The 27,128-nt window shown below is 46.0% G+C and overlaps 1 protein-coding gene across 2 annotated transcripts in view; it reads right to left on the reverse strand.

Moving 5' to 3' along the window:
* Nucleotides 1-1,539: 1,539 nt before the first annotated feature.
* The window catches only part of LOC142499860 (uncharacterized), a 59,188-nt gene continuing 33,599 nt past the window's right edge, over nt 1,540-27,128 (reverse strand). Inside the window, exons 2-9 of one of the 2 annotated variants that reach the window (XM_075609871.1) lie at nt 20,066-20,162; nt 16,345-17,655; nt 15,873-15,960; nt 13,714-13,888; nt 7,888-8,092; nt 6,233-6,852; nt 5,434-5,579; nt 1,540-4,466 (exon numbers count right to left, since the gene is read on the reverse strand). In XM_075609871.1, the coding sequence (XP_075465986.1) occupies nt 3,665-4,466; nt 5,434-5,579; nt 6,233-6,852; nt 7,888-8,092; nt 13,714-13,888; nt 15,873-15,960; nt 16,345-17,542 (3,234 nt within the window). In that variant the 5' untranslated portion in view covers nt 17,543-17,655; nt 20,066-20,162 and the 3' untranslated portion in view covers nt 1,540-3,664. Of the gene's footprint in view, nt 4,467-5,433; nt 5,580-6,232; nt 6,853-7,887; nt 8,093-13,713; nt 13,889-15,872; nt 17,656-20,065; nt 20,163-27,128 lie in introns of both variants that reach the window. The other variant, XM_075609870.1, reaches the window with a different exon arrangement.

Consider the following 27,128-nt stretch of genomic DNA (forward strand, 5'->3'; position numbering starts at 1 on the left):
ACTGCCATATTGTCCCGTGATGTGCACTGCTGCTGGCACTGACATCGAAGTATCTGGTGACCTGGAGGAGGGGGGAGAGACTTCATTGCAAAAATAAAAAATTGGTTATAAAATATGTCATAATACTATTCAAACTGGGGGAAAATATTTTAAACAAGGGTGCATTAACGTAAAATATAATTACAGGGCTCAGTTTGTGCTTGAAACTTTTTCTTCTTGCTTGTAGCTTGTCACTGTGCGCCTCGTACAGCGCCGTGACCTTGTTTCTCCCTAAAATAATTCCACTGCTCATTTGTGAGCTGTTCTTTGATGCCGTACTTGCATATGAACAGCAGCATTCCCCAAACAGCAGTTACTGGCCTGGGTGCATTATATTGAATGATTATTAATCTAAAGTCCATTATAGTGGATACAATAGATTAGAGATTAAGCTGCAACGAGCAGGGCCCTGATTACCGCTCTGTACCTGATGGTGCAGATATTGCCAATGCTAGAGAATCATACATATTGGGGGGTGTTTTGGGAACAGAGAATGTAAAATCACTTTATTGTTAAAGGCGCGTTTCTGTTTAATGCATGTTGGGTCTGCCCAGCACGGTACTGGATACAGCGGCCCGTACTGGGTACACCGTGCTGGGTAATGGGTACAGCGGGCCGTAAACTGTCAAAAGTACTGGGGTTTTTTTTTTTTTAATTGGCATGGGAAATGCAGGGGAATATTCTGCGGCCCGCGCCTGTTCTGTGTTAATCGAACATATTGAACGTGGCTGCCAGAAACCGTTTCAATGCAAAGTGGTTCTTATGTCCTTCACAAAGTCTCGCCACTTTTCAGGTCGCTGCCATTTGTAAATGTTCTTTTATGCTGTAAATTTAAGGCCAGGGCAAACCTTTTGGGAATTCATAGCTCTCGGTTATGCATAAAGTAGGTCTCCTTTTTTGTGCACTTTCATGTTTTTGAGTTATTAACGCAATAGCTGATTTATTGCACAGCTTTGAAACACAATGTTTTTGTTCTTGATGTTTTGTTATTGTTACTTAGACAGGAGGAAAAATACCACAGGTGCCTCTTGTCTCAACAGGACAGGCTGATTTAGAGCATCACCACGCAGTGTATAATGGATAATCTGTGGCTACAAGGTGGACGGACAGGTTTATTTTAATCTCCTTTCCTCACTAGTAAAAACTGATCCAGGTGATCAGAGGATAAAATAGGACTCGGCTTAAAGCCATACAACCACCCTAATTACAATCATGTATTGGTCTCTGCATAGCTGTGTCCATCAGATAATGGGCCATATTTACTAAATGGTGCTTAGCCTTAAGGCACTTTATGGCCTATAAAGGAGAGCGCAATTGGCTACCTAAAGGCCTAGCAGTATTCAGTAAATATGGTGAAATATATTTTCAAATACTGGACTTTATCTTCTGACTCAAAGCCACAAAACCGCCCTTCTTATGACCCTCTCCCTCCCCCCCTCTCCCTCCTCCCCCCTGCCCCCCACCATAAAACGTATTTTCTGCAGAGGGGAGGAAAATTAATCAAGCGTGTGCCTGTAATGAATAAGATTACACTGCCCGCTAGTTTTGTAACATAGGCTGGACCTTTTAATTGACCAAAGCAGAGACCCACTTAATACAGCCGAGACGCACCTAACAATGCAGTTATTATGCCGTGGGCAAACCGGGAGCTTCCAGGTCATCGCTCTGGGGTCCTGGAGGTAACACACGTTCTAAACCTCTTGTCTGTTATCCAGCTCATGTCAAACCGGGAGACCTCGCTGCATATATCTCCGTACAATGTTGCCGAATATAAATTGTGGCGTTGGTAATCACTGGGTGAAGCAAAGTGCCCCCTTTGGGAGTTTGTCCCCAGTGCAATGCTGGGAATAAGCAGGAAACACGTGTAGAATTGTTTAGGGCTCTGAATTACTTCGTGTTTGGGATATTTGTCTCTACAGGACTGGGGTTTGTTTTTTTTATACTTGGGAAAAAGAAAGAAGTGCTGAAATACGAACCAAAGCGAAACACGTCATTTATACTCAAGTACAATAAAGGATTCTGGTTTAAAGAAGGAGATGCAGCCTAATTAGCCAATCACGTTTCTAATTGCTGTTTGAAGTTTCATTTTTATTTAATACATGAAAACACTATTTTGAATTCTTGATTTTTAATCACACCAGCACTAGAGGGGCTACATACATTTGCAATGTGTCGTTGACCTCTACAGCACTGAAGTGATTAATTTAGGAGTGTATGCCTCTTACCAATCAATTAAAGATTAGGCAAACTACACATGTTATACTTCTGTAGACAGCTCAATAAATAAGTCTTGTGTGCTTCAGGAGTTCATATTATAGTTAAAGCAGCATTTCATATTGGGGCTCAAATTATATATATATATATATATATATATATATATATATTTATATTTCACCTTCCCAGAAGATTAGTAGGTTGTTTGTCATAATGGTATTGAATGTTTTTTTAATTGACAAACTCCAAAAAATAATTAGGAGGAAATGTAGATGAAAACATTCCCATATGGAGCTTGTCCAGGTCTTCCACCTTGATTGCGTGAGATGATCACGCCTGCTGCCTTCTAGTAAACCGAAGAGACCTCTACAGCGTGACGTTGAGAAAATACCATTTTTACAATAATGTTTTGGCTCAAAATAGAACTCACTAAATATCTGGGAGGTTATATCCATACTCCTTACAGCTGTATACTACGGCATTATTTCCAGTGACCTTTGCAACATGACCACCTGTTACGGGTATTAAACCCTTGGAAAGCAGAGGGACCCTCCCCACGTCCCTGCTCGATGGCTTGCTGGCCCCACTAGCGGTTTAACCCAGATTTACAACGTGTTCCAGGATTAACAAATGATCGAGTCATTAATCGGTTTTCAAATGCAAAAAAAAAATCCAGCAGATCATTTATTTTTGTGTGAAATCCCGGCGCTGTTTTTCTGCGCCAGTTTTGCCCCAGGGAGTCTGTAGATAAATGACCCGTGTGTACGACTTTGCTTTCACCTGCGAATTGTTACATTTTGTGCTGTTTTTCCCCACGGCGGAATAGAACCGCTTCAATAAATAACATGTCTGGGGAGGAGTCTATTAAAGTGTCCTTGCTGCAAAACCAGCGCAAAAGTGGGGCCCAAAAAACCGCGCCAGATTTGACGGTGAAAACAGTCTTCTGAAATGAATAATCTCCTTGAAATCTGAAAGTAAACTTAAAGAAAAGATCTGTAAGGTCTTGAAAACTCTGTACCCTGGAGGGGCTTATTTATTAAAGTCTTCCAGCTGCAAAACTGGAACACAACAATTGCAAGGGTTTTGCACCACATTTACCCAAGGAAGATCTCCAATTTCTTTCAGTGGCTCTTGGATTTTTTTGCACTGCCTCGGCCCCAGTTTTTCAGCTGGAGACTTTAGTGAATTGACTCCTATGATTTCGTTTATGAACAACTCTCTGGTTGGTCCCAGAAAATGTATCAAAATCTACAACTAATCTACGAGACCAATACAGCCGGTGGGACTTATGAACTGCATTGAAATCCGTGAGATTTTGTGCTTTGATCGCTCTGGCGCCGTTTCCTTGCGTCACATGTGACGTGGTGTTGCAGTCGGGAGAGTTTCATACATACCCCTCCCCCTCTGAGGTTCAGGACCTGCTTTGTATTGTGCTTATCATGATGTTGGGGAGAGCATTGCGACGCTTCTTCCAGGAGCCCAGCTCCCGGGAGTACGTTTTGATCTGTCTGAACCAGTGGTGCGTCCGGGAGCTATCTCCATCCCTGAAAACAAACCCCTCCCGCCTGATCTCCAGGAGTTCAAAGGTGCCCTCACAGTCCGGGTCTGTGGACACAACACAGTGGCCGAGTTTTAGGGGCTCTCTGAGCATCCCAAACTTCCCATTGTTTTTGTCCTTAATGAGCACCAGTGCTGCATCCCTCACTCGTGAGCTTTCTGCAGAACTGCCCTCCAGGCTGGATTCGGACGCCCTTCTCACATTCACCATCAGCAGTGCCTGCACGTTCTGAAACCTCAGGGCCTTGCACCCCTTCTTGACCCACTGCCCATCCGTAGGCTGCGCCATCTGCAGAAGACCCTCCATGATAAAGCGCGTCTCCTCTCTGGCCCAGCCCAACTGCTTGATCGCCGTCTCTCTCATCTCGATGTTGGTGACTTCCCTGTTCTTCCTGCTCTCTCTGCGGAAGGTGCGTAGTGTCCATGGGTTCCCTTCCTGCTTGGTCTTCATGTTGATGTGCTCCAGGTGTGACTCAATGCGGCTCTTGGCTTCCCACAGGCTGCTGTGGTCCAGGTGGAACTCTGTGGTGCTTTTCAGAATCCGGCTCAGCAGGAGAGGGTATTTAGTGACCCTCTGCAGAGGGGCTATCAGGAAGGACCTGAGGTTCATGCGTCGCAGGGCTGTGTTATCATTCTGAGACACATCCAGAAATATCCTAATGTGGGGAATAAAAAGGGGAAGAGTAGCCCAATGTTACAGACGCGGCCACTAAAATGTCCCTTCATTTCCTCTCCCAGTGCCTCAGACACCAACATGAGGTAATAGGCTCTTCGGGGCAGAAATGTACAGCGCTGCATAAACTGGCAGCGCCGTGTAAGAAACAACTATTATATTACATCATTTAGTGTGGGAATTTTAGCAAAACAACTGAATTGATAATTGCAATATTCAGATACAAATGTTTCCAGGACATTTATTTGACTTGTTTTTGACTAAGCACCATATTTATTAAAAATATTAAAGTCAATGGAAACCGGAAAATGGTAACCCCTTCAGTGCCAGATCAAAGTAATGCACTGCAGATCCCTCTGGCGCTTCATGTGGAAAGCCCCCATATCTTAATATTAAATTTTTTATATTAACTGGCTCTGCCAGACCCCCCAGTGGCCAAATATGGCCTCCTGTGGTGACCTGTGACCTGTGGTAGCTGTGACATCATCTGAGTTTGAATTAAGGGAACCTGGTTCAATTCCCGGTGTCCCCTCCTTATGAACTTGGGCAGTCACTTTATCTCCCTGTGCCTCAGGCACATAAACATAGAGTGTAAGCTCCATGGGGCAGGGGCCATCTCTGTAACATTCCTATGTGCTGCGTACCGCGCGCTGTACTGTAATTGTGACGCGCTTTGTGTCCCATTGGGAGAAAAAGCGCTATATGAAATAAAGTTATCTCCTGATGGGAAACTACAATTATACAAACTACAATTATACTTTTGTTTTAGAAGGAAAGGGGATTCATTTTTACAAAGGCTAATTTCTGTTCTTATAGCATTAATATTTTCTTAAAATATAGTGTAATGAGCTATGCCCCAAAATATGTCCCCAATCTGGCACAGTACCACTGCTTTTCTTAATGTACTTCCACCATAGGTGGTAATGTCAGGCATTGCATTGTCTTCTCACCTCAGCAGTTCCTTCTCTTTCTCGAGAGCATTGAGCATTGTTACGGACGCTGACTGCTGGAGGCAATATGTCTGAAATGCAGGTAGCATGTTCACGAACTCCAGGAATATTTCCCCAATGCAAACGGTCATCAAGTCATCGTCACCCTGCGGACAACAGAACGCACATTAAAAACCCAGTCTGCATTACAGTAAACACGACAGAACATTTTGGGGGCAGTGGGAGGTTTCAGGTTTCAGAGGGTTAGTGCAGTAAATTCTGTTGGCAAGTCCGAAACATCCAAAAGTTCCTGAACCTCTGAAAAGGACCTTATGGAGAAGCAGTGGCTCAGTGAGTAAAGACGCCGACTGATAACAACGACACTAAGTGTGAATCAGGGGAGTCTGGTTCAATTCCCAGTGTCCTTGGGCAAGTCACTTTATCGTCCTGTGCCACAGGCACCAAAACATAGAGTGTAAGCTCCACGGGGCAGGGACTGTGTCTGAAAAAAATCCTATGTGCTGCGTACCGCGCGCTGTACTGTAATTGTGACGCGCCTTGAGTCCCATCGGGAGAAAGCGCTATATCAAATAAAGTTGTTGTTATTATTATATGTTTGGTAATCACTTATGAATAAGCAAATCTTTCAGAATTATGTATCAAAGTCTCCTGGCTGCAGAAAAACTTTATCAAGATAAAATAACATGTTATCAGGGCTTACAATGGGATTCTTGTCACTTCTGCACACCAGTGACATTTATATACAGCCCTATTATATTGTGTCAGCCCATTACAACGACTCCATCTCTGCCATCTTTACCTGATCCAATGATTGGTCAATTTCTTCTTGTAGGACCTCAAGAAACTTCTCACTTAGGTCAATGAGCTCCTGTATGTTACTGAACACGACCTGCAGCTGCTCCTGTGCCAGAAGCCCTGCAGTCTGCATGGGGAGGTAGAATTCCTCCTTGATGATTCTCAGGTCCTCCCCGTAGCTCGCCTCTGTGTTTACGAACTCCAGCACAGCCTCCTTGCGCTCTGTCCTGCGCGTGACGCATTTCACGCACAATGTCTCCCTCCTCTTTCCCCTGCTCTCCGTGTCCTGTGCCGAGTCTCTCTCCCCGCAGTCGAGGCAGGGCCGGTGGGCCTCCCATGCTTCTAAGGAGGCCGTGGCCTCGGATACTCTGGCCCGCCACTTCCTGGAGAGCGCGTCCCCTATTCCGCTGTCCGCCCTCTCTACCTCCCCGGGTTTCGCGGCTTCCGTCCCGCTGGCTTCGGATTCGTCTCTCTCGTCGTTCATGCCAACGACCCCGCTGTCTGTGCTCAGGCTGCTCATGTTGCTCCAGCGATGCCGGGACCTCTGAGAGTGCCCAGGGGTATAACCACCCTCCTTCCCAGACCTGCAAGAGGTGGTGGTGATGGCTTTCGTCAGCACTGGGCCTACAGGAGCAAAAGAGGTTGCTTACAATCAAGTCAGGTAAGTATATTTTACTTGCTGCATCACTTTGCAGCTGGAGGATTTCCTGTTGATTCCTTTAAACCCTTAATGAATCCATTTGTAGGGCTGAAGGAGCGGCTCAGTGAGTAAAGACACTGACTGGCACTGAGAGTGAAGCAGGGGAACCTGGGAGAAGGAGCGGCTCAGTGAGTAAAGACACTGACTGGCACTGAGTGTGAAGCCGGGGAACCTGGTTCAATTCCCAGTGTCGGCTCCTTGTGACCTTGACTTTATCTCTCACCATCACCAACCGCCCCCCCTCCCCCATAGATTGTAAGCTCCACAGGGCAGGGACTGTGTCTGCCAAATGTCTCTGTAAAGCGCTATGTAAAAATTAGCAGCGCAATACAAGAACATGCTATTATTATTATTATTATTAGTTGCAATTATTTGCAGCACATTGCTTTGCAAGGACATTACTGGCAGAGGCTGGGAGACTAAGCTACATCATGATACGTGTGGAGGTAAACACACCTCATCTCCCCCTCTGCGCCTTTACTGCGAACACATTAGTTGATATCGGGTGTTGTTTTAATGAAAAATGTGTATTTTCACAGTAGAACACAATCAGACATACCACACGTTGTCCATATAACTGCTTACCCCAGAAAATGTCATCACTTGTAATGTGCAGGTTTTACTTTGTATACTGTGTCTGAAATTAATGTTTTTCTCTTTACAAATCACTGTAATTCACGGGGTTGTCCAACATCCTTAACTTCAAATAATGAGGGGGTCATACTTTGCCTAGTACCAAACGGTCACGGAAGCTTCATTTTTAAATGTCCATAAAAAATGTTTTACAGCCATTTAAGTAAATAGGCTGCAGTGTATGTTACCGCATAGCACTGGTTAGCAAACATGGCCCACCAATTTTACCCAAGTCCGTTTTCTGACATAAATATTTGGACTTCCCTGTTGGGGTCTGCAGTGGGGTAAAGCCGCTCTATTACTGCGGAGGTAGAAATGAAACTCACCGTTTCCCTTGTCCTGACGCCTCCTCTGAGCGTGATGCCGGGCCGCTGCGGCTATCTTCAGCTCCAGCTGCTTCCTTTTTACCGCGTCGGTGGGCATGGGGTCACTGAAATGAGGGCGCAGGCGACACCCGCGCTGGGTCTTTCCTGTGTCCACAGCTTCGTGAGTCATGTCCGAGCTGGATCTCCGACATCCAGGACTGCAGGGCTGAGATACAATGAGACTATTAACCATCGTGCCCATGTAATAGAACAACATGTTGCAGGAGGGCAGGAGTGGCCAACGCCAGCCCTCAAGGGCCACCAACAGGTCTGTGTTTCAGGATATCCCTGCTTCAGCACAGGTGGCTCAATCTGATTGAGCTACCTGTGCTGAAGCAGGGATATCCTTAAAACCGGACCTGTTGGTGACCCTTGAGGGCTGGCGTTGGCCACTCCTGCAGTGAGGTCTGCTTAATTTTTAGCAACGCAGTGATACTTGGTTTGGGTTTCCTCGGCTTTCCACCCATTGCTTCGCGTCTTTGCAAGATCTCCCACTTTTCCAAGGATCTTACTGTTTTAAACTATTTGGCAACTGGCATATGTGAGATTACGCTCCTGTAGAAGTCCAATGATGCAACTGTTATAAGGGGGTGACAAACTGTTACTGGGGGGGGGGGGGGCAGAAACATGCTGCTGTGCATTGCATTGGGGGCCTCCATGATGGTGAAAAAGTGAAGGGTTTGAATTCTATAAAGGCAGCTAATATGTTTAAGTGTAACTGAACACGGCTGATGTGTGCAATAAGTGATCCTGTGTGCAATAAGTGATCCTGTGTGCAATAAGTGATCCTGTGTGCAATAAGTGATCCTGTGTGCAATAGGCGATCCTGTGTGCAATAAGTGATCCTGTGTGCAATAAGTGATCCTGTGTGCAATAAGTGATCCTGTGTGCAATAAGTGATCCTGTGTGCAATAGGCGATCCTGTGTGCAATAGGCGATCCTGTGTGCAATAAGCGATCCTGTGTGCAATAGGCGATCCTGTGTGCAATAAGTGATCCTGTGTGCAATAGGCGATCCTGTGTGCAATAAGTGATCCTGTGTGCAATAGGCGATCCTGTGTGCAATAAGTGATCCTGTGTGCAATAAGTGATCCTGTGTGCAATAAGTGATCCTGTGTGCAATAGGCGATCCTGTGTGCAATAAGTGATCCTGTGTGCAATAAGCGATCCTGTGTGCAATAGGCGATCCTGTGTGCAATAAGTGATCCTGTGTGCAATAAGCGATCCTGTGTGCAATAGGCGATCCTGTGTGCAATAAGTGATCCTGTGTGCAATAGGCGAACCTGTGTGCAATAGGCGATCCTGTGTGCAATAGGCGATCCTGTGTGCAATAGGCGATCCTGTGTGCAATAGGCGATCCTGTGTGCAATAGGCGATCCTGTGTGCAATAGGCGATCCTGTGTGCAATAGGCGATCCTGTGTGCAATAAGTGATCCTGTGTGCAATAAGTGATCCTGTGTGCAATAGGCGATCCTGTGTGCAATAAGTGATCCTGTGTGCAATAAGTGATCCTGTGTGCAATAAGTGATCCTGTGTGCAATAAGCGATCCTGTGTGCAATAGGCGATCCTGTGTGCAATAAGTGATCCTGTGTGCAATAGGCGATCCTGTGTGCAATAGGCGATCCTGTGTGCAATAAGTGATCCTGTGTGCAATAGGCGATCCTGTGTGCAATAGGCGATCCTGTGTGCAATAGGCGATCCTGTTTGCAATAGGCGATCCTGTGTGCAATAAGTGAATCCTGTGTGCAATAAGTGATCCTGTGTGCAATAGGTGATCCTGTGTGCAATAAGTGATCCTGTGTGCAATAAGTGATCCTGTGTGCAATAAGTGATCCTGTGTGCAATAAGTGATCCTGTGTGCAATAAGTGATCCTGTGTGCAATAGGCGATCCTGTGTGCAATAAGTGATCCTGTGTGCAATAAGTGATCCTGTGTGCAATAGGCGATCCTGTGTGCAATAGGTGATCCTGTGTGCAATAAGTGATCCTGTGTGCAATAAGCGATCCTGTGTGCAATAGGTGATCCTGTGTGCAATAGGCGATCCTGTTTGCAATAGGTGATCCTGTGTGCAATAAGTGATCCTGTGTGCAATAAGCGATCCTGTGTGCAATAGGTGATCCTGTGTGCAATAAGTGATCCTGTGTGCAATAAGTGATCCTGTGTGCAATAAGTGATCCTGTGTGCAATAAGTGATCCTGTGTGCAATAAGTGATCCTGTGTGCAATAGGCGATCCTGTGTGCAATAAGTGATCCTGTGTGCAATAGGCGATCCTGTGTGCAATAAGTGATCCTGTGTGCAATAAGCGATCCTGTGTGCAATAGGCGATCCTGTGTGCAAGCAGCTCTGGTGTGTGAAACGGTGATACTTTTGAAGTCTGCAGGGCTGGTGGAGTTATTATAAAACCGATTCACGGTTCTATAAGATTGACGGGAACTTAGCTGACCTACGTGAAGCCCTAAGAAGTGTGAGAATCATTTGTTCCTAAATGATGAAGGCGGTGGTTGCACATGTTCAAGCTCTGCTAACAGAACCTCAGATCCCTGAAAGGCCAGGTCAGTCTGCTCTTCATCTCTCCACTTACTGCGTGTAGAATAGTAATGAGCTGTGAAAGGTTTTACTAAAACAAAACTAAGCAGAAAGCGTTATTCAGAGAGAGCACTCCCGTCTCTGAGTGCAAATGAGAAGTTACGATGAGCCAGTTACAAGGTTCTAAGGAGGCGATGTAACAATGTAAAACAAAATGCAAAAAGATCTTTATTTTGATCTTTTGCTCTATTTCTTGCTTGTGTTTGTGTTAAATGTTACAGAGTTTCCATAGTGTGATGCAAATTGTTAACCTTTAATCTTTAAGCATCTTCAAGATCTGGTGATTTTTTTTTTTGTCTTGTTTCTTTTAGTGTTTAATGCAAACAATATAAAAACTCGTCCTTCTATTCACACTCCCTAAATCGTAAGCTGGCACACACGAGACAAATGGTGCAGCAAAGATCGTCATACATTGATGCAAGAAGGAAACGATGCAATTTGCATACATTTTACTCCAAATATCCAAAGGAGTCCTAGAGAAAATGGGGGATGATTTATCAATTCCTCTCGGCAGCAATGCCGGATTAAAATACAGCCCACATTGATTGCTTTTAATGGAACGGTTTACTTTAATAGGGAAAGGATACCTTTTTGCAGATGACACAAAGATCTGCAATAGGATTAGAGGATTGGTCAAGAGTTCGGCAACTACAATTTAATGGCAAAAAGTGCAAAATAATGCACTTAATCACAAAAATCCAAAGGCAGAATACACGATTAATGGCGCTATAATGTCACTAACTACAGCGGAAAGGGACCTGGGATTCATCACTTACAAGTAGGTGAGCAATGTATCAAAGCTATGCAGAAAATCAGCGGGGTGTTAGGGTGTATTATCAGCAGGGTGTTAGGGTGTATAGGGAGAGGTATTAGTAGCGGGATGTTAGGGTGTATAGGGAGAGGTATTATCAGCGGGGTGTTAGGGTGTATAGGGAGAGGTATTAGCAGTGGGATGTTAGGGTGTATAGGGAGAGGTATTAGCAGCAGGATGTTAGGGTGTATAGGGAGAGGTATTAGCAGCGGGATGTTAGGGTATATAGGGAGAGGTATTAGCAGCAGGATGTTAGGGTGTATAGGGAGAGGTATTAGCAGCGGGATGTTAGGGTATATAGGGAGAGGTATTAGCAGCGGAGTGTTAGGGTGTATAGGGAGAGGTATTAGCAGCGGGATGTTAGGGTGTATAGGGAGAGGTATTAGCAGCGGGATGTTAGGGTGTATAGGGAGAGGTATTAGCAGCAGGGTGTTAGGGTGTATAGGGAGGGGTATTAGCAGCGGGAGGTTAGGGTGTATAGGGAGAGGTATTAGCAGCAGGGTGTTAGGATGTATAAGGAGAGGTATTAGCAGCGGGATGTTAGGGTGTATAGGGAGAGGGAGAGGTATTAGCAGCGGGATGTTAGGGTGTATAGGGAGAAGTATTAGCAGCGGGATGTTAGGGTGTATAGGGAGAGGTATTAGCAGCGGGATGTTGGGGTGTATAGGGAGAGGTATTAGCAGCAGGGTGTTAGGGTGTATAGGGAAAGGTATTAGCAGCGGGGTGTTAGGGTGTATAGGGAGAGGTATTAGCAGCAGGGTGTTAGGGTGTATAGGGAGAGGTATTAGCAGCGGGGTGTTAGGGTGTATAGGGAGAGGTATTAGCAGCGGGGTGTTAGGGTGTACAGGGAGAGGTATTAGCAGCAGGGTGTTAGGGTATCTAGGGAGAGGTATTAGCAGCAGGGTGTACAGAGAGAGGTATTAGCAGCAGAAGGAGAGATGGGGGGTGGGGGGGGGGGGGGTTGATGTCACTCTATAGATCATTGGGAAGACCTCACCTAGAGTTCTGTACTCAATTCTGGAGACCATATCTTCAAAATGACATTTTATACATTGGAGATTGTGCAAAAAGTGCAACTAAGATGATGCCTGATCTACTTTAGGGGTGTGCAATCTTTTCCCCCTGTGTCCCCCCGCCTGTTCTCCTCCCCTGTTTGCGTGCACCCCCCCCCCCCCCCCCCCCCCACTCCTGCTCTGGCGTAAAATGACGCAGCGGGGTCATGTGTCGTCATGTTGCCATGGCACCGTGACGTTATTTGATGCCGGGCTATCATGATGACGCGTCTCTGGAAGCCAGGGTACGTTAGTTACAGAGGCCTCGTGCGGTCCCCCGGCATTTAATTTAAATGCCTTGGGGGAGAGCGCGAGACCTCTGTAACCATCGCACCCCAAGCAAATCTCGCGTGTCCCCCAGTTTGCGCCCCTCCTGATCTACAGGATAAGTTTTATTAGTAAAGAGTGAAGATCCTTAAAATGTACAGCTTGGAGGAGAGAAGGAAGAGGGGATATGAATTAAACTTTCATGCAAAAAAAAAATGTTTAAACAAAGTGCAGAAGGGAAGCATATTTCAGGGAAAGAGGAGTGTTAGAACAGGAGGTCGTTCTCTGGGGCGGGAGGGTGGGAGCCTCAGGGGGAATGTGAGGAAGGCTGGTAGATTTGTGGAATAGGCTCCCAGCTGACGTTGTAGGGGCTAATGCAGTAAGGGAATTCAGACATGCTTGGGATATCCTAAATAAACTGCTCATATTTTGTATTTATTCTTCAAGAACCAATTCTTTTTTTTTTTTTTAAGAAGTGAAAACTAAGGTTTTTAAACGCAAAATAAATTGAACAATTATCTTAAAACCGCATATAGAAAAGGTTGACATCATATTTATGCGATGTGCACAGAACGAGAGACCTATTGGTAAAGGTTATCTTTTTGTGTAACCCATTCACTGCCAAGGGGACCTGTTCAGGTTTAGAAATGAAATGTCAGTGGCCACTAGTACACCCTATGTTGGATCAGACTGCAACCACTAGCACAGGATTGGCAAACTCCAGTCCTCAAGGGCCACCAAACAGGTCAGGTTTTAAGGATATTACAGCTTCAGTACAGGTGGCTCAATCAGACTGAGCCAACTGTGCTGGAGCAGGGATATCCTTAAAACCTGGCCTGTTACTGACCCTTGAGGACTGGATTTAGCCACTCCATTATAACATGACATTAAATAACAAGAACAATACTAATAGTTAATATACCTAAACTATTATCCAATCGCTTCTAAAGTGTCCGAAACAGCATCGCTCTGAAAGACACAGCTCCCTCCAGTGGGAAATAGATTTTAGCCAGTGGTACCAATGCTATGCCCGTACCCGCCACGCTGATCGCCATCGTGCGTATACTTACACTTCCAGTGGGTTTGGTGTCAGTGAGGTCCTCGGTATTTGGCGTGGCCTGTCTGCTCTGTGTTGCCATGGAGACGGCAGGAGATTGATTGTTTTCCTCGGGGGATGTGGTATCGGTTTTCGGAAGGTCATATGATACCCTGGCTGGTGGCTCAGCGGCGGTTTCAGCACTACAGCTGGGAGGACAGCAACATAACCCAATTACAAGGCGGGGGTGAAAGGAGGGGCCTCCTGCTCACAGCAGCCACTGACCTGGCCCATAATATGGGCTAATTATCATTCATTTAGAGCACATACAACATGGACACTTCTGTATTTACAGAGGCAGTTCCACTTCGCTCACAAAAACATACGGCAAACAACTTTCTTAACCCCTTCCCTGCCTCTGGCAGTAAAGGTACGAAACAAACTAAAAATGTTACTTCTTTAGGATTTTTTTTAGTATTTTGTTTTACTTAATTAGGATTGTGGGTGTTTTGGGAATGGAACAATTTGGAGAACAACCTGACAGCAGTATTTGCGTTTTTAGTCAGGAGGAAGGAAAGAACACTGAGGAGACACATTACTGCCGTTCTCACATCAAGGGATTTAAATTAAAGACCATGTTCTATTTATTTAACTAATGGGAATTATTTTAAAAACAACACCCCCCCCCCCCCCCCCCACCCATTATCTCTGTACAGGTGTATTTATGCAGGACCTGAAGACCACATCATTCCTTTACAGGGGAACCCCCAATGTGAGACCTATTGTCCCCGTGCCATTTTCAGGCTTACAGGCGAAGATGCTTTTCTGACTTAAAATCTGATGAATGATTTTCTGACTGCAAAACTGGTGCAAAAAACAACACAGAATTTATGGCAAAATATCAAGATAGTCTTTGGTAAATCAGGTGCATGCTTGATGCAGAACGTTAAATAGAATGAGCATTAAGTGTATGAACATTGGGGACCTAGATCAGGGGTGCTCAACGCTAACCCTCAAGAGCCCCCCAACAGGTCAGGTTTTCAGGATATCCCTGCTTCAGCACAGTTGGCTCAATCAGTCCCTACTCAATCAGTGGCTCAGGTTCAGCACAGGTGGCTCAATCAGTGGCTCCGTCTTTGACGGAGCCACTGATTGAGCCACCTGTGCTGAAGCAGGGATATCGTTAAAACCTGACCTGTTGGGGGGGAGGGGGGGGTTTGAGGACTGGAGTTGAGCCCCCCTTATCTAGAATAGTGTGTGTTTTACTTGTGCTGTTATAGACAAGGTCACAGCCCAACAGCACCACAGACACAGAAACAATGAATTCTACTTTATTCTAGTTCTTTTATTCTACTTTCTTAAATCACTTTATTTTATTTTTTTTAAAGGACAGAAAATAACAAATGACAGACCGGATCCTTCATGTAAAACTAATAAATGACAGACCGGATCCTTCATGTAAAACTAATAAATGACAGACCGGATCCTTCATGTAAAACTAATAAATGACAGACCGGATCCTTCATGTAAAACTAATAAATGACAGACCGGATCCTTCATGTAAAACTAATAAATGACAGACCGGATCCTTCATGTAAAACTAATAAATGACAGACCGGATCCTTCATGTAAAACTAATAAATGACAGACCGGATCCTTCATGTAAAACTAATAAATGACAGACCGGATCCTTCATGTAAAACTAATAAATGACAGACCGGATCCTTCATGTAAAACTAATAAATGACAGACCGGATCCTTCATGTAAAACTAATAAATGACAGACCGGATCCTTCATGTAAAACTAATAAATGACAGACCGGATCCTTCATGTAAAACTAACAAATGACAGACCGGATCCTTCATGTAAAACTAATAAATGACAGACCGGATCCTTCATGTAAAACTAACAAATGACAGACCGGATCCTTCATGTAAAACTAATAAATGACAGACCGGATCCTTCATGTAAAACTAACAAATGACAGACCGGATCCTTCATGTAAAACTAATAAATGACAGACCGGATCCTTCATGTAAAACTAATAAATGACAGACCGGATCCTTCATGTAAAACTAATAAATGACAGACCGGATCCTTCATGTAAAACTAATAAATGACAGACCGGATCCTTCATGTAAAACTAATAAATGACAGACCGGATCCTTCATGTAAAACTAATAAATGATTACCTTTTCTTGATCAGATCCAAAGCTGAACCTATGAGCCCATCCTTCATTTTTTGCAGCTTGGCACCGTAGCCGGACAGATCAGTTGCTTCTAAAAGCAAAGATGGACAGCAAGAAGAATGGGCTTCAGAAGTCAGACACTGTTCAGCAATGTTGGGGAATCCACTAGACCTATTTGCAATAGACAAATTAGGCTCACACACCACATACTCTTCCTTCTCACGGTGGATGGTTACTGTCTGCAATGGGAACCTTGGAACAGGGCTGGAGCAAATGGGTGCTGGGAATGTAGAGCAGTATGAAGCTGAATGACTTCTGCTCTCTAATGAACCATGCTGCGCAATGAACGGCACTCTGCTACAAGTAACACTGTCACGCAAAGACAGCTTGCTTTGGGAAGGGCCGGGGTCCACCAAGTCACCTGCTCCATAGGATTCATCACTAGATCCTTGCACTAAGACACTTGTCTCATTACCTAGTGTGTGGTTCTGGATTTCCATGGTCATAGGCAGGTGAGTATTTGTATTCCATTCTGGTTCAGGTATCTTACTGGCCGTGGATTCCATATTGTCCAAGCAGACGTCGCTTTTTGACAAATAACCCTTTTCCCTGTTACGCATTCTCTTAAATTCTTCAAAAGTCGGTATGTACAATCTACCCTTACTGCATAGTTTCCTTCTGGTGTCTGCTGCCCATACTCGGCCAGAACAGTGTCTCTGCTCATTGAAGGACTCCGTAGTCTTTGATTTCACCATTCCCCTGGTTTCCTTCTCTGCGTGATGAACAGTTAGGTTGGGAGAACTATTTTGCCTTCTGAGCTGCAACCTTCTTATGGCCTCCCGTTTAATTTGCTCCGGGCTGGTCCTGTTGTATAAGATACTTGTACATTGTCTTGTCACTGGCATTATGCTCTTAGCAAGAGCCGGTGCAGAACTGCAGGGAACTCGACAGACACATTTGCAATGTTGGCATGTTTTGTTTTTTGCACTTTCCTTTGCCACGCAGTTGGGTAAGAATGTCGGTGGGCGCACAGGCCTGTTGGGTTCTACCACCTTGGAACTGTGAATTCGAAGCTTCTCCTTTAGTTCTCGCTTGGCATCCCCGTGAAGGAGCTTGTCATCCGCTGTAGGAAAGAGCCAATGGTGACCTTTGGCAATAGGAGGTACAGGCAGGTCTTTGTGCACAGCTATCCGCTCTCCAGCATGTCCACAGGTCTCTGCCATGCTATGGACCGGAGCTCTCGCTGCAGAACCTTCTGACATGTGTCTGGTGCTTCTGCAATGCAGAGTAAAGTCACTATCCACACTTCTATAATGAGTGTAAACAGCTGAATCGGACACCGCCGCCCAGTGTAGATTCTCCAGGCTACGATACAGCCTGTTCTCTGCAGTACTGATAGATGCCGTGTTACCCGCATGGTGACAATCGCTCCCCACAGCATGGGAATCTATGCTCTTTAATGGATGCATGCTGCCGAGTGCCATATCCTTTAAGCCATGTTTTGCGCACAGCTCATTATTCTGGGAGCTTGAAATGACTCTGGAATGTTCATGTGTTTCGTCAGCACTGATGTATGTCATAGCAGATGGACATGGGGCGTTGGAAACGGGATGTTGGGGGGGAAAAGAGATGCCTTGGGGGGCTGTATTGATAATGCTCAATGTCCATACCATGGATAGCAGCCCAGTCTGCTGATGGGTACTCACATTACACAGCTTCTAAAGTGCACTTTGTAAGTACACCATTTTAGGGCCGTGCTGAATTAATCCAATAGTGCAATAAATCCCTTTAAAAAAAGAAAACAGGAGTTAGTCAAGAACAGATGCAATCCCTCTTATTTCATCCAATAACAATGGGGTTCTCAACTCCAGTCCTCAAAACCCGCCAACATATCAGGTTTTAAGGTTATCCCTGCTTCAGCACAGGTGGCTCAACAAGTTCCTGCTTCGGCACAGGTGACTCAGTCAGTCACTGCTTCAGTACCTTTTAGTCTTCAGTCTTTGACTGAGCCACTGATTGAGCCACCTGTGCTGAAGCAGGGATATCCTGAAAACCTGACCTATTGGGGGGTTTTAAGGACTGGAGTTGAGAAACCCTGCAATAACACATTTCCTATAACAAATGTCGTTACATTTATTTCAATATATAAAGTGTGTGTGTGTGTGTGTGTGTGTGTGTGTGTGTGTGTGTATATATATATATATATATATATACACACACACATATATACACACACACACACACAGTATTGTACTGTCTATTAGGTATGAGCCCCTAACTAAAGCATGGTGTATTCACTACTATCTGTTGATCAGAGATACATGGGTTAATGCCTTCCGTTCACTGTAGTGCCAATATCATTTCCTTCTCTGCAACATATTGCTCTGCCTGCATTGCAGGTGTCTCAGGCAGACAGCATTACTCCTGGAAGAGTCAGAGAAGTCTGCAGCGTGAAACTTTGTAATGCCCACCACCGGTCTGTATCCAGCCGTAGAGCTGATCAACACCACCCTGTATGTTTTGTTGTTATGGTTTTTTAACATCATTGTTCAGGCAACACAACAAAAAGCAGCGGTCATTAAACCAGCATAATGATCATTAGTGGGAAAGACGCACGCAGCTTGTACCGAGCAGAGGTAATGGTCTGAAGTCTCACAAAAGGATTTGCTTGTTTTGTTCAAGCTCCTGTGAACGAAGACGTGGAAACTGATCTCACCAACACCGTTATATTAATAGGAAAAGCATAATTACCAAGCATCTGCCTTAAAAAGGAAAGTTTGTGCATGATTAGGATACGGTGTGCATTGGGGGTTATGTGTTAAGTGACAGTCGTGCAATTCTAGAGCAAAACGTTTGCTCAAAAATTTTTCATTAAAAAAATCCAATTAAGTGCAATAGGATTTTTTTATTTGATAGAATTTTATTGCCCCCGATTTGCCCCACTTTTGCCTTTATACAAATGCCCCATGTGCCATTGTTTTGGAAGCGTTAAAGAATATGATAGGCCATAAGCAAATGTAGTGATTGTACGTTGTTTTGATGTATTTATCCCAGAGGACGTTTCAATATCTTTATCCCATCATTAATATGGGCGTGTTTATATAAATAAATGTAAAGGGGGTTATTTAATAAACTCTCCTGTGTACAAAACTGGAGCACAAGAGTTGTACCACATTTATTCAAAGGAAAAACTACAAATCCTTGTGGGATTCCCGTTCTTTGATTTAATTTGGTGCTGTTTTTTGCACTGGTTTTGTCCCCGTTTTGCAGCTGAAATAAATAGACCTCAAGGTTTAACCCTTTGGGTGCTGGAGAGGCCACGAAACCAGAGTACCACGGCCACTCCGGCACTCGCGATTAGGGGACGGTCGCGTGATTACCCCATCACTGAAGATCGAACGGAAGGTGTGGCGTCCTCCTCCCGTTCTACTTCCTTGTAGATTGCGTTCTGCGCAACGCAATCTCCCCTAGAAAAACGAGCGGGTATTTTAGGATGTAGCTATTGCCCTATTATGGGGCCCTGGGGGGCCAGACCGCATGATGTAGTAGCTACGCCACAGGACCCCCAAAGTGTTAAAGTCCCAAAATGAATATCAGAAAGGGATTGTTGACCAAAGAAATCTAATGTTCCCAGCATACAAAACACATGTTTTGATTTGTGTTTTTTGCACATTAAATACTTTTTTGACATATTCTCTCATTTTTGACATTGTGTGCTGGGAACATTAGATTTATTTGGACTACTGTGTGGGAGGAAATGGGGTCCTCTCAGTTCCACGTTGCACCACTCCCATCTGCTTCAATATATGCTTTTTGTGTGCTGTCTATTTGAATTTTTTAATTTTTAATTTTTGTTTGGGAATGTTGACCAAGAGTTACAGGTCTACAGTCCTAGTTCAATATGCTGTAAAACCATCTCCCCCTTGCTCAGACAGATGCACAGATGTAGCCAACGTTACTATAACCAGTGACGTGCTCTCGCGGGTGAAATGCTGCGATAGCTCCGCCCCTTCTCGCACACGTGTCTGATGAACAACAATGGACGCGTCCCTCGTGGTGCGTTGTGTATGTCCAGCTGTCCATAACTATGGGAGTGCTGGGACCGAGTGAGGCTGCGTGCCAATTACTCTGACGTTAGCTGCCAACATTCAGCCAATTTATACTGACAAATGAAAAAATGCTTAAGAACAACTTACCCTGCAAACAGCTGATGTTGCAGCGATGTAATGTCCGAAGTTACATCGTCCCGGGAAATGGAATGCACAGCAGGTCCGGGAGATCGGCCTCCTTAACCTGAAACCAACCAATCGTTTTACATTACTTGCAGGAGCAGTGGGGAACTGGGCAGACTGCGGGTCTGTATAAGAGAAACATTTCTTATGGCTCATTCAGCTACCTGTGCTGAAGCAGGGATATCCTGAAAACCAAACCTGTTGGTGGCCTTTGTGGATTGGAGTTGCCACCCCATAACTAGCTAATCACTCAGACCCCCAATTTATGCTGTATCCCCCTTTTTTTGTGAACATTTCCTCATCATTCAAATGAATGGAACTTAACCTGACCTGTTGATGACCCTTGAGGACTGGAGTCGGCCACTCCTGTTCAAGAGTGTGGAGCTGGAATACTGCAGGGAGCATTTGACAGTAAGAAATGAGTACTGACAAGTATTTATAAAGAAAGTGTAAGTGAATTCACTGCACAGCTGCTGAGGTCAGAGATTAGTGGTAGAATTGACACAGGTTTGAGGTTGTAGGAAGGTAAAGGAACTCTCCCAGGTCATCCCAAGCCGCCTGTGAGCGATGACAAGCCGGCTCCCTATAACCTCTTCATTTCTAATGCGCTTTTACTTGAGCAGCAGCGCCCGGTGAATCATTTCCTGGTCACAGCTCACTCGTACTGTCGGCTCCAGTCTGCTCCAATTACAGCCCAGCAATGCATAGTGATACTGGGTGCCCATTGCTGTCCTCAGATAAACAGCAGCGGTAAATACACAGCCCCCCTACGTAACCTTACAGACATAGCGCAGAGGAGACATGGCGCAAAGGAATCTTGGCGCATTGGAAGCATTCCGCCTCCTCACCAGGCTGCGTTCTCCTGTGAAGCGGTTACATTATAATACGTGCTTTATATAAGTATTTTTATGGCAAGCATCTAGCAGAGGGGTTGCCAACAGGTCAGGTTTTCAGGATAACCCTGCTTCAGCACAGGTGGCTCAATCAGTGGCTCAGTCACAGACTGTGCTGAAGCAGGGATATCCTGAAAACCTGACCTGTTGGTGGCCCTTGAGGACCAGACTTGGCCGCCCCTGCTCTAGCAATATGGATTTTAAAAGATATTTTATTTTTATATGAATGAAGAATTCCGTCCCATGCAGCAGGTCCAACTTGTTAGAGAATAACCCGTGCAGACAGCTCCCGTGGAAGGATTGAATCCCTCTCACAGTAAATATTACTTCTGCATCCTGTTACAATGAGGAGGTTTTTCTTTTTCTCCAGGTCCCCTGAGTTCCATCACATGAGCGACTGACTAACTAATGCTGGCTGCATAATCACTATACCAACAATAAACAAAACAAAGACACAGCGCACCTCCACTTTTGAGGGGGGAACAATTATTAGGTACAGATTGTTACCCTCCGAAGCTTTTATTTGCCATGGAAATTCTATACCAAAAAAATGTATATTTGTCTGATTTGTTTCAAACGGTGCACATCAGCTCCATTTAACCTATTAAATATTCACTGTGCTTAGTTCACTATCGGCATAGCAGGGACTGGCCTATTAATTATATAAAAAGACCCCTATGGTAGCAAAGGGGTTAATCTATTCTGAAGAAGTTTGAACAATTAAATGAAACAGGTTAAACAGCAGCACATTACTCCCAATAATGGATTGTATCCATGTACAATGATGTCTGTTTGTTCTCTGAGCTGCCCGTGGGGAGCAATGATATGATAATCAGAGAATCATTAAACGTGGTTATTACAGCCACCACGGTCTGCTCCTACCAAGCAGAGCTCCGGTGTCCCTGCAAAGCTTCATGTTCACTCTCCACCTGTGGACTGGCTCAGCTGCTAAGTCACTCATTCAAAGCAACATCTCTTTCTAGCTGCCGCAACTGAAACAAAATACTTCAAAAATAAAGTCATATGGGGTATAACTGGGGACTCGCCATATGGGGTATAACTGGGGACTCGCCATATGGGGTATAACTGGGAACTCGTCATATGGGGTACAACTGGGAACTCGTCATATGGGGTATACCTGGGAACTCGCCATATGGGGTATAACTGGGGACTCGCCATATGGGGTATAACTGGGGACTCGCCATATGGGGTATAACTGGGAACTCGCCATATGGGGTATAACTGGGGACTCGCCATATGGGGTATAACTGGGAACTCGCCATATGGGGTATAACTGGGAACTCGTGATATGGGGTATAACAGGGGACTCGCCATATGGGGTATAACTGGGAACTCGCCATATGGGGTATAACTGGGGACTCGCCATATGGGGTATAACTGGGAACTCGCCATATGGGGTATAACTGGGAACTCGCCATATGGGGTATAACTGGGGACTCGCCATATGGGGTATAACTGGGAACTCGCCATATGGTGTATAACTGGGAACTCGTCATATGGGGTATAACTGGGAACTCGCCATATGGGGTATACCTGGGAACTCGCCATATGAGGTATAACTGGGAACTCGCCATATGGGGTATAACTGGGAACTCGTCATATGGTGTATAACTGGGAACTCGCCATATGGGGTATAACTGGGAACTCGTCATATGGGGTATAACTGGGGACTCGCCATATAGGGTATAACTGGGGACTCGCCATATGGGGTATAACTGGGGACTCGCCATATGAGGTATAACTAGGAACTCGCCATATGGGGTATACCTGGGAACTCGCCATATGGGGTATAACTGGGAACTCGCCATATGGGGTATACCTGGGAACTCGCCATATGGGGTATAACTGGGAACTCGCCATATGGGGTATAACTGGGAACTCGCCATATGGGGTATAACTGGGGACTCGCCATATGGGGTATACCTGGGAACTCGCCATATGGGGTATAACTGGGAACTCGCCATATAGGGTATACCTGGGAACTCGCCATATGGGGAAATGGGAAATATATATATCTTCAGCCCTTGCCTCCCCACTGCTGGATGAAGCTTCCCCAATAATCTTCCAGGTACTTCGGTTACAGCCTCTCTTCTCCACGCTGCTCCAGCGCATGTTCTGATTTCATCCTCCCATCTTGTCCATACCCCCACGCTTCTCCATAACCCGCGTAATTCTCCATACCGCCATACCCCCATACCCCTCCATACTCCCACACTTCTCCATACTTCTCCATACCCCCATACTTCTCCATACCACCACACTTCTCCATACCCCCGAACTTCTCTATACCCCCGTACTTCTCCATACTTCTCCATACCCCCGAACTTCTCCATACCCCCGAACTTCTCCATACCCCCGAACTTCTCCATACCCCCGAACTTCTCCATACCCCCGAACTTCTCCATACCCCCGAACTTCTCCATACCCCCGAACTTCTCTATACCCCCATACCTCTCCATACTTCTCCATACCCCCGTACTTCTCCATACTTCTCCATACCCCCGTACTTCTCCATACCCCATACTTCTCCATACCCCCATACTTCTCCATACTTTGCCATACCCCCGTACTTCTCCATACCCCCATACTTCTCCATACTTTGCCATACCCCCATACAGTACTTCTCCATACTTCTCCATACCCCCGTACTTCTCCATACTTCTCCATACCCCCGTACTTCTCCATACTTCTCCATACCCCTGTACTTCTCCGTACTTCTCCATACCCCCATACGTCTCCATACCCCCATACTTCTCCATACCCCCATACGTCTCCATACCCCCATACTTCTCCATACCTCTGTACTTCTCCATACCCCCCCACTTCTCCATAGCCCAATATCCCTCCATACCCCCACACTTCTCCATACCCCCATACTTCGCCATACCCCCACACTTCTCCATACCTCCACACTTCTCCATACCCACATACCCCCACACTTCTCCATACCTCCATACCCCCACACTTCTCCATAGCCCAATATCCCTCCATACCCCCACACTTCTCCATACCCCCATACTTCGCCATACCCCCACACTTCTCCATACCTCCATACCCCCACTCTTCTCCATACCCACATACCCCCACACTTCTCCATACCCACATACCCCCACACTTCTCCATACCTCCATACCCCCACACTTCTCCATACCCCCACACTTCTCCATACCCCCATACCCCCACACTTCTCCATACCCCCATACCCCCACACTTCTCCATACCCCCATACCCCCACACTTCTCCATACCCCCATACCCCCACACCTTCATACTTATCCATACTTCTTGGAGTTGTCTGACGCTTCTGCATTGTCTTTACAGTTAGGGTCCACGTCTCACATCCATATGTGAGCACAGACAGGATACACTGGCCTATATACATGGATATATACGAGGCCTGGCTAAACTCTCCCACCTGTACCGTGAGATGGTTAAAACCCTTACACAAGCTGATGAATTTGGCAGATTTAGGGCTTTTGCATCTAGCAAAACATGTCTAAAACGTCACCCAAAAAGGCAACGGTGAATATCTTAGTTACGCCGCGATTCACCATACACCTGTGCGGCCCCGCAGAGATCGCAGGGCGATACTCCATCACTACTTACTGATTCTTCCCTGCAGGTCTCTATTTAATACGCTGCAATGCTGTCTGGGGGAGATTTAAGTCCCATTAGTTTGGATAGAACTGAATTCTTCTCTAGCGTGGGGAAGACGGCAACACAGCAATACTCTATATTCACCAAGCACCTTCCCTTTCCACATTCACCGCCCAGCATCCACCTCTTACAGGAAGCGTCTTATTAAACCTTCTGCCCCTTTACCACAAACTCCAGATGCACTGACCTCCCTGCACTGCACTGACCTCCCTGCACTGCACGTACCTGCACTGCACTGACCTCCCTGCACTGCACGTACCTGCACTTCCCTGCACTGACCTCCCTACACTGCGCTTACCTGCACTGCACTGACCTCCCTGCACTGCACGTACCTGCACTTCCCTGCACTGCACTGACCTCCCTGCACTGCACTTCCCTGCACTGACCTCCCTACACTGCGCTTACCTGCACTGCACTGACCTCCCTGCACTGCACGTACCTGCACTTCCCTGCACTGCACTGACCTCCCTGCACTGCACTTCCCTGCACTGACCTCCCTACACTGCGCTTACCTGCACTGCACTGACCTCCCTGCACTGCACGTACCTGCACTTCCCTGCACTGCACTGACCTCCCTGCAGTGCACTTCCCTGCACTGCACTGACCTCCCTGCACTGCACTTCCCTGCACTGCACTGACCTCCCTGCACTGCACGTACCTGCACTTCCCTGCACTGACCTCCCTACACTGCACTTACCTGCACTGCACTGACCTCCCTGCACTGCACGTACCTGCACTTCCCTGCACTGCACTGACTTCCCTGCACGTACCTCCCTGCACTGCACGTACCTGCACTTCCCTGCACTGACCTCCCTGCAGTGCACTTCCCTGCACTGCACTGACCTCCCTGCACTGACCTCCCTGCACTGCACTTCCCTGCACTGACCTCCCTGCAGTGCACTTCCCTGCACTGACCTCCCTGCACTGCACTTCCCTGCACTGACCTCCCTGCACTGCACTTACCTGCACTGACCTCCCTGCACTGCTCTTCCCTGCACTGACCTCCCTGCACTGCACTTCCCTGCACTGACCTCCCTGCACTGCACTTCCCTGCACTGACCTCCCTGCACTGCACTTACCTGCACTGACCTCCCTGCACTGCACTTCTAATAATGCAGTTTTACTCCTCCTGGGTCTGTAAGCCTCCCAACATAACACTTAGAGTGTAAGCTCTTCGGGGCAGGGTCTCCTGTTGCCTTATGTTATTTACTTATTGCACTTATCCGTACTGTTTGTAATTTAGTTACCTTGTATTGCAATGTTGTACAGCGCTGCGTACATTGTTGCTGCTATATAAATACGGGGCCAAAAGAACACCAACTATCGCACAAATTTCATGAGAAATGCAAACCCTCCAATATTGGGCAAATGAAAATAGGTACACTTTCGTTATTCTGCCATTGTTGGATCAGGGCGCTTACAAGCAAGCAGATCCTATGAAGACTCCGTAAGACACGCGATTTATCGTATGCAAAGATCATTGTACCCACAGAACCCGTGTATTTCTGGGTTTATTTATATACACAAATATATACAACAGAAGTCGTGATAATCTACCCATAAAAGCGCTGATCACTTATCAAATCAGCCTTCCGTCTCCAAGCTGCTGAAGGTTTCTGAGCTTCGACCAATGGGAGACACGCAACGTGGCTCTATCCGGCTCTCACACAGGCGGAAAAAGGTACCGTAGTCACCGCTGGTTTTACCCAGAACCATGTGGAAGAGGCACCCTCGCTACCTAGTATTCTGTCACCCATGGGTGTTATCCACAGCAGGGTGAATTCCAGTTATACGTACGGGAGAATATTAGAAAGTACTCACGCGAACTTGTTAAATCGATATTTTTATGTCGTGTGAATTTGTCGACGTTTCGTTCCTAATCTCGCTCCAGGATTTGGACCAAAACGTCGACCAATTCACAATAAATTAAAATACTGCACAATAAATTAAAATAGAGAGGGATAGCTGAGGGGGAGGGAGAGAGGGAGGGAGAGCTGAGGGGGAGAGAGGGGTAGGGGGGGAGAGAGGGATAGCAGAGAGAGGGGGAGAGAGAGCTGAGGGGGAGAGAGAGAGAGAGATAGCTGAGGGGGGAGGGAGAGAGGGGAGAGAGAGAGAGAGAGAGCTGAGGGGGAGAGGGAGGGAGCTGAAGAGGGGGAGGGGGAGAGATGATTATAGAGAGGATGGGGGAAGGAGAAAAAAAATTACAGTCCGTATTAATATTAATGGGGCCCTGAAAAATGTTTTGCCCGGGGCCTGTCCATGTCTAGCTACGCCACTGCTTCTTATGCTCTGCTGTTCCCCCTGGCAACGAAGGGGTTAAAATCCGCAAATCCACAAAAAAAATATTTTTTTATTTTATTTTTCATTTGGTAAACATGAGGGTTTCTGCTTTCAGACATGCATTAGTTTTCATGCTTGCGATTTTCAGTAACAAATGTGGCATCGCTACTTATGATG

Source organism: Ascaphus truei, chromosome 7 (genome assembly GCF_040206685.1).
Source record: "Ascaphus truei isolate aAscTru1 chromosome 7, aAscTru1.hap1, whole genome shotgun sequence".
In the NCBI taxonomy this organism is placed as follows: Eukaryota; Metazoa; Chordata; class Amphibia; order Anura; family Ascaphidae; genus Ascaphus; species Ascaphus truei.